Source organism: Haliotis rubra, unplaced genomic scaffold, assembly GCF_003918875.1.
Source record: "Haliotis rubra isolate DU_JTF1 unplaced genomic scaffold, ASM391887v1 Scf962, whole genome shotgun sequence".
Lineage (NCBI taxonomy): Eukaryota > Metazoa > Mollusca > Gastropoda > Lepetellida > Haliotidae > Haliotis > Haliotis rubra.
The window spans coordinates 331,854-340,484 of NW_025767704.1; the positions used below are offsets into that span (position 1 = coordinate 331,854).

The following is an 8,631-nucleotide window of genomic DNA, read 5'->3' on the forward strand; positions in this document are numbered from 1 at the left end:
TAGTAACGCTTTAATGTTCAACAAGCAATGAAACAATGCAGTGTTGAGCGAGAGAGTGACTCTGTGTTAGACCGCAGTAACGCTGTGTTCAAAATGTAATGAAACAATGCAGCGTTGATTGAGCGAGTGAATGAGCGATGATACCTGTTGGTACGTAGTAACGCCAGGTTCAACAAGCAATGAAACAATGCAGTGTTAAGTGAGCGAGTAAGAGGAGTGACACTGTGTTGGGACGTAGTAACGCTGTGCTCAACAAGCAATGAAACAATGCAGTGTTAAGTGAACGAGTAGAGTGAGTGACACCGTGTTGGGACGTAGTAACGCTGTGGTTCAAAATGTAATGAAACAATGTAGCGTTGAGCGAGAGAGTGAGTGAGTGACACCGTGATGGAACGTAGTAACGCTGTGGTTCAACAAGTAATGAAACAACGCAGTGTTAAGGAGCGAGCAAGGAGCGACACCTGTGTTGGGACGTAGTAACGCTGTGTTCAACAAGTGATGAAACAACGCAGTGTTAAGTGAAGGCGAGTAAGTGAGTGACACGCCTGTTGATCGTACATGTAAGCAACGCTGTGTGGTTCAACAAGCAATGAAACAACGCAGCGTTAAGGAGCGAGTGAGTCGAGTGGCAACCGTGTTGGGATCGTAGTAACGCTGTGTTAAACAAGCAATGAAACAATGCAGTTGGGTGAGCGAGTGAGTGACTGAGCCTGGAGGTGAACAGATGCACGTAAAGTAGCTTAGTCAAATGAGCACAAAGAAGTGTCAAAGAAGACTGTCAATCAGAAGCCAAGGTAGCAATCAAAGAAGTGCAGGGACCAGGTACTGACCACAAAGAATCCTGAAGGGCTGTAGTCAAAGAAGGGTCAGGCCAACAAAAGAAGCAATCAATGAACTAGGGTCAGGGCCCAAAGAAGCAAGCAAAGGCTGAAGAAGCCATTGTTAATCGATGTAACGTACTAACTGCAGTCAAGGCAGCCCCAAAGAAGGCTGGAATAGTGGTCAAAGAAGCTTCAGGTCAAAGAAGCAGTCAGGGCAGTGGCCAATTCAATGGGGCAGGACACAGTGTTGAAACACTTTCCTTTGACCTCATGGTCCTTATCACTGAGCTGACGAAGCGCGCCACTTTCCTTTTCTTGGTCCAGAAATCGAGTTCTTCCACAAAAACGTCTGCGCAATGCAACTTTGACTGACAACCACACATAGTCTTTCCGCTGAGTCCGTGAGTGCATACATCTGCAGGATTGTTCGATGTGGACACATGGTGCCACTGACCAGGTTCAGCGGGTTCCTGTATTGCAAACAAACTGCTTGAAACGCTTGGTTTCTTTGTTTATGTGCTGCAAACCTGACCTGGAATATGTCCAAAACATGACATAGCAGATATTGAAAGACGAGCCATCCTTTAATGAATGTAACAGTCGTACAGCTAGCACTGCTTCTTGGAGTTCCAGTCTGGAAATAGAAAAACTGGTTGAACTGGATCAACATGTGTTTTCGAGGCAACAAAGGAGTATGTGATCTTTGATCAAATAGCACACCTAAGATAAGCAACAGCACGATAGGCGACTTCAGAGATATCACAGAAGAGGTGAAGTTCGGCATAGTCTTTGAGGTGAGGTTGGAATGGTGGCTTAAACATGGACAGATAGGAGAGTTCTGTCAACCATTAATTTCCAACGTCTTAGTAGATGCTGAGGGAGGATTTTACCTCAGTCCAACTTAGCCCTCTACAGTTCCTGGATAGGACACCTTGCCCTGAGAGTGAGTGGAGCCAGGAATCCAGAAGGATCAAAGGTTGAGCTTACTGTGTTCATAATTCCTCACTTGGTTGGAGAAGAATCTTTCAGAGTTTGGTTGAAAATCATTTCGACTCTTGTTATGTCCGTTTCAACCCAAGGGCTCGCTGTACACACAGAGCCAGAACATTGAAGTCATGGTGAAGAGATTTCATAGCTCACTTAAGTTATTGGATCTCATCCAATACCTCTGTAGAGTTCGAGATCCATTTGTACAATCGCAAGCCTCCTTCATCAGCTGTGTCAGTTCTTGTGTGAGGTAAATCGCTTGCAAAGGTGGTTTCGACTGACTTCAAGAAATCATCAACATAGAAATCATTCAGTACAGCTTGCACTGTTGTCGTGTTGAAGTTATCTTTGTTGTCCAAGGCTGTGGATTTGACAGTATAGTTGGAGAATCAGCAGCACCAAATATGTGCATGATCATTTTGCATTCTTCAAGAAGACCTGGATTCTTCATATCTGGGTTCAAGAGGAATCGAAGGAATAAGATGTTAGTGTCTGTAACACACACGTGGTGGAACATACTTGCAATGTCTGCAGCAAGGGCCACTTGGTACAGCCTGAATCTCACAATAATACCGAATAGGCTATTCAGTAGATCAGGGCCTGTCATGAGATTGTCGTTAATTGATGTGTCAAGGTAACTTGCTGCAGCGTCAAAGACGACACGAAGCTTGCCAGGTTTGTTGGGGTTCACAACTTCAAGATGAGAGAGATACCTAGTCCGTGGTGAGGTAGTAAAACATCTTCATTGGTCAGCTTCCGCGCAAAAGCTTTTGAAATGTAGCTATTGAGTAAAGTTCTTCAAAATCATTTTCCTTCACAAGCTGCTTGCTTAAGGACTTCAGGCGCCTCTCAGTAAGTGGTCGGTTACTTTTACACCCATGTTCCCAAAGCATACCAACCATATAATGTCCATCCACAAGTTTATGTTTTTTCAAGCAAGTTCTGTTAGCTGCAGTCTTCAACAGATACTGGCCGCTTGGTTCCATGTGTGATTCCGAAAGACTCAGTTGTCCAAAATCTTTCTATTCGGTCAGAAAGAGCTTTTGTCAGAAATCGTGAAGTTTACTCGCGTCTGAACTGCTTCGAACTTTTCACCTGTCAGGGCCACCCCTATGAGGTACCAACCGATAATAGTGCATACTCCTTAGGGTTGATTTTCATCACCACGTATGACATCAGTTTGTGCCTCAGGAACATTTATTCCAATAAGAATCGAGACTTGTGGAGGTTCAATATTTGGTTCAGCATGGTTCCAACCCGGTCTAATCACTTGAGCTGGGCAGTTGACCTTATGTCCATGCTTTATTCATATTCTAGAGATTTGCATTTAAATCATCTACAGGTTTGATGTGAAACGCAAATTTCTTGATATCTGCTGTGATGATCCTGTCAGGGTGTTCGCTGTTAGCGAGTGTTGTTCACCTTTTAGATCTAGTCCCTTGGAGTTTTCAACATCTATAAGTTGTTATATCACTGGCGGAGTCCAGAATAGCATCTGTTTTCATTGCTCTCCCGTTTGGGTCAAACACAATAATTGAAACAAGTTGAAAGTATACACACGTTCACCGTCTTTTGATTGAATTTTCTTGTTTACCTTCTCAACTGCCTTAATGTGGAGCATGGTGTGATGGTTTTGTTTGCAGTCATATTCCTGGCAGAGGACAGATGAGAAACACTTTGGATCTGTATGTCCTTGTTTTAAACAGTTGAAGCAAAGAAAATTGTCTTTGATGATTTGTCTTCTCTCATCGACAGATTTGTTGCAGAACAGTGGACAGCGGTAGAGGTTATGGGCATTTGAACAGAGGACAGATCATTTTTTGTTCGCATGGCGATCAACTTGTCTTGCTGTACTGTTGTCGGTGGAAGGAACTGGCTTCTGTTTTGACATGTCTTCAGTTTCTTTGGAGACTGTGAACTGTGTGTTTGTCGCTTGGAGTTTGCCTTGTCTTTCTGACTTCCTTACACTTCACTGTTGTAGTGCTGGAGGTGTGTGATGTCTCGGACTGAACAGCTTTATGGCATAAGGATTTTGGTCAGCATCAACAGGGTCCTTTAGCCAACTATGGAGGTCGAGTAATGCTGGTTCCCGTGACTTCATTACTGTTTTGACGAATTCAGTCCACTTGCAACAGTCTTCTGGCTGCCTTCAACTAGGTGTCACTAGTGGCAAGATCCGAGAACTAGTTCAATTGCTTCAAAGTAATGACACAATATATACCTAATTGCAATATAGAATTTTCGTGGGGCTGTACAGTCGTGTGGAGCAATGATTTGACAATTTGTCACTTTGTCCAAATAGCTCTGGCAACCTTCACTCGATGGCAAAATCCATGTTTTAGCTCCTGAAAAGCTATAGCATAATTCTTGCCGCCATACCCAAGGCCGTGTAGAAGTTAGTATGCGTCGCCTCTTAAATGAACCAACAAAAGGTCCATTTGTCGAGGGTCTGTTATATGGGTCTGCAATGGACCCTCATGTAAAACTGCTCTACAAACCTTTGCCATTCTATCGCTGCACCCGAGAACACTGGCAACTCTACTTTAGGCAAATGTCTGCCACTCTCAACTTTAACAAGAACCTGTGCTGGCTGACCATACAGAAGTGATATTCGACAGCTCAATGGGGTTTCCTTTTCTGATGTTAACATGTCAATCCACGAATCGATAGCTTCATCTTTGTGTTTGAACTTGTTGACAGCTTCTTGAGATCTGATCTGCATGGCATGGCTTAGCCTGGAATGGGAAACCAGATCCTACCTACATGACATGGCTTAGCCTTGGATGGGAAACCAGATCCTACCTACATGACATGGCTTAGCCTTGGATGGGAAACCAGATCCTATCTACATGACATTGGTACCATTTACATTTCCATTAATGTCTGATTTTGCAATGTCCTGTATAACTTCGGCTTCAAGATCAGCCATTGCTATTTCCTGCCTCAGATGTTGTTTTGCACGCTCAGCTTCAATGATTGCGGCTTTAAGCGGCCAGGTTAGCTGCCTCTCTGACATGCGATGCTCTAAGTCGGGCTTGGTCAGCTTGTAGGTCGAGTTTTAGCACGTGAAGAAGTGGACACATGCCCGGTTTGCTGACACTGACAATGGCATCAGACACTGGCTCAACTTTCACTGATTGTCCATGATTAAACACATTCCATAATGTTCAGTTGTACTCTGTGTAATATATAGAGAACAGTGCAACGATGTCATAGCATTGTGACGTCATCAAGTACATGACGTCATAGCATTGCCAGGGCATTGTACAAAATATTACTGTCAAGCGATATCTCCTGTGGAACACAGTGATAAGTGTTTATATTGATGATCAGCGCAAAGTTAGAAAATAATAATGGTGTTTCTCCTCTACAGAAGCTGTGACTACGACGTGACTAGTAAGTTGTGTTGCGCCACGTGCCTACAGAGTGTCGATCACCTCGAAATTTCATGGTTTGGCGCAGACATGCTAATACAGTTCATACAAGTTCGTTAAACACGTCCAAAATGCGAAAACAGTCCATAGGTTTGATGTGTGAATACGACATATCTATCCAGTGGGCTACTCAACTTCACCATGTATAACAGACAGTACTGGGTAGATGTGTGAATCCAACATATGCATCAAGTTGGCTACTCAATATCACCATGTATAACAGACAGTACTGGGTTGATGTGTGAATACAACATATGTATCAAGTTGGCTACTCAATATCACAATGTATAACAGACAGTACAGGGTTGATGTGTGAATACAACATCTGTATCAAGTTGGCTACTCAATATCACAATGTATAACAGACAGTACAGGGTTGATGTGTGAATACAACATCTGTATCAAGTTGGCTACTCAACATCACAATGTATAACAGACAGTACAGGGTTGATGTGTGAATCCAACATCTGCATCAAGTTGGCTACTCAATATCACAATGTATAACAGAGAGTACAGGGTTGATGTGTGAATACGACATATTTATCCAGTGGGCTACTCAACCTCACCATGTCTAACAGACAGTACAGGGTTGATGTGTGAATACGACATATTTATCCAGTGGGCTACTCAACCTCACCATGTCTAACAGACAGTACAGGGTTGATGTGTGAATACGACATATTTATCCAGTGGGCTACTCAACCTCACCATGTCTAACAGACAGTACAGGGTTGAAGTGTGAATACGACATATTTATCCAGTGGGCTACTCAACCTCACCATGTATAACAGACAGTACAGGGTTGAAGTGTGAATACGACATATCTATCCAGTGGGCTACTCAATATCACAATGTATAACAGACAGTACTGGGTTGATGTGTGAATACAACATCTGTATCAAGTTGGCTACTCAATATCACAATGTATAACAGACAGTACAGGGTTGATGTGTGAATACAACATCTGTATCAAGTTGGCTACTCAATATCACAATGTATAACAGACAGTACAGGGTTGATGTGTGAATACAACATCTGTATCAAGTTGGCTACTCAATATCACAATGTATAACAGACAGTACTGGGTTGATGTGTGAATACAATATCTGTATCCAGGTGGCTGCTCAACATCATACATCACAGACAGTCGTGAGTTTTAATCTCGAAAGAAACACCTTGGATTGGTAGATTCTATGTCAGTACAACCGACGACAGGGAGGGTTGTTCCTCGTATCGATCACTGAAATTGCCAGGTTCATATAGGAAATATATGCCATGTTATGAGAATTTGTTTTTGTTAATTATAATGTCACATGAATTAACTTTTAGTGGTTGAGGGTCACAAAAGTTTAAAACCCTGAATGTGGATTTGAACTCTCATCTTGAACTTAGGCTGTATAATTTCACCTGTTAAGAGTAAGCTGGAGTTACCGCCCTTTGTTTTGCTTCCGGTGTGGGACTGTAGGATTCCAGTACTTTCGAAATGGTCGTAGTGTGGCGTGGCTTATTTTTAAATTCCCTAGAACTGTATAATAGGTGTGTAAGGAACGGTTGTCGAAAAGGAAGGCCACTATTTTGGATAATATGTATGCTAACATCGACGTTTCAAGAACCACCACTCAAGAAGCATCGTCTACACTGAACTTTCAACAGCCGTCGACAATATTCAATCAGTAGATCCATTTTTACCGGGAGTATCGATACTTTGGTGAGTTGATATTTTAGATTTCTGGCCCAATATTTTAGATTTGTGATATAATAGTATTGTATTATAAATCTGTACTGTCATTCATTGTAACCTTGTTTATTCAAAATACAACTGAATATTTCAGACTCGTCTGTGTTTTGTTTTGCACAAGTCTTTTATTTGCAATAATTTCTAAACCGCACCAATTAGATAACGTTGACTATGGCGTTAAATATCAACCCCCCACTGCAATACTCACATAACCCTGACATGGGGTCTGTGGCCAGATTCTTGCAGTCTTCGAGAAGTGCAGCGGCGTGTAGGCTCGACTCACCCGGAGCTACATTGGCCGGGGAACACACACACCTCACCTCCTTGCCCTTCTCCACGAAATGTACGATCAGTCCAACCCCAACAGCAACAGCTATCGCCAGGAAGGCCAACACTGCCCCGGTTATGGGTGAAACACGGAGACCAGGCTTCAGTTCTTTCTTATCCGGGAGCTCAGAGTCACTGGGAGCCATGTTCAGAACTGACCACCGCTACAACTCGCTGAGATGCTTCTGAAGTCCTTACACTGTGAGCTCACACACCATACTCACCTGAGATTGACGCTTTCCTAGTGAACAGCATAGGTCCATAAATCTTCACTTACACTTCTAGTCGGTTCCGTATTATCTATTTGGGCCAGTCATTACACCTTCGTCGTATCACCAACAGCCTCTGTAAACACACCTTAGGACACACACCTTGCATGCAGCTGTTGGTTACCCTGGACTCCTGTACTGGGCTGTTTGTTGGTGGTCATGAAATGACTGTGTATCTGTGAGAGGAAACTATGGTGGACATACCCTGCTTTCAAGCACGGTTGCTTCAGTAGGGAGGCAGTGGACCTGTCTAGGCTAGAGATGGTAGTCGGCCCATCATAAAACGTGAGTGAGTGAGTAACAATGTACATCGCATCGGCAATCTTACAGCCATGTAGCGATGAAAACAAGGTCATCAAATTAAGATATCTGTCGACAAAGGACAGTAAAACCAACTAGACTATCACAGATATATATTTAAAAGCAGTAATTAAATCTAAATACTTTAACTATAGAGGGACGATACAATATAAAAACAGGCTAGTGATCGCCAACATCTGAAGGTAGATCACAATACTAGGGACCATCGGAACTTACAATACCTTTTCTACCTGCATGGACCCTAGTTGGATTTACAACATCCCTTCAGCCGCTGGCGATTGTAGGAAATATTTAGCCAACTTTAAAAGAACAAATATACTACGTTTTAAACGTTTGGTAGAATAAAGTTTTGTTATATTCTGCAAGGATAATGTTATACGGCGTTGTGTAAGAGATGGCTCATAGGTCTCAACACAGAGACTGGCAACAGGAGAGGTTCTAAAGGACCCACGACATAGTCTTAATCCTTGGTGGTGGACAGAATCAAGTAGTTTTATGTTGCTTTTACAGGCACCACCATATACGATGGAGTCGTAATCAAGTTTGGAACGGACCAGTGATCGATATAGGTGTAGGAGGGTAGCTTGATCGCCTCCCCACTTAGAATTAGAAACGACTTTCAACAAGTCAAGTGCCTTCAGGCTTTACCTTTTATGTATTTAACATGTAGTAAGATGGTCAAATGGGAGTCAAAGATAAGCCTTATGAAAGTGGCTTCTCTAGCAACCTTGATG

At 42.8% G+C, this 8,631-nt stretch overlaps 1 protein-coding gene across 1 annotated transcript in view; it reads right to left on the reverse strand.

The window, feature by feature from the left end:
• Nucleotides 1-7,751, reverse strand: part of LOC124265135 — a 154,827-nt gene extending 147,076 nt beyond the window's left edge. Inside the window, 1 exon segment of the mRNA XM_046699930.1 lies at nt 7,189-7,751. Coding sequence (XP_046555886.1) covers nt 7,189-7,453 — 265 coding nt within the window. The 5' untranslated portion in view covers nt 7,454-7,751.
• Between the last annotated feature and the right edge of the window lie 880 nt (nt 7,752-8,631).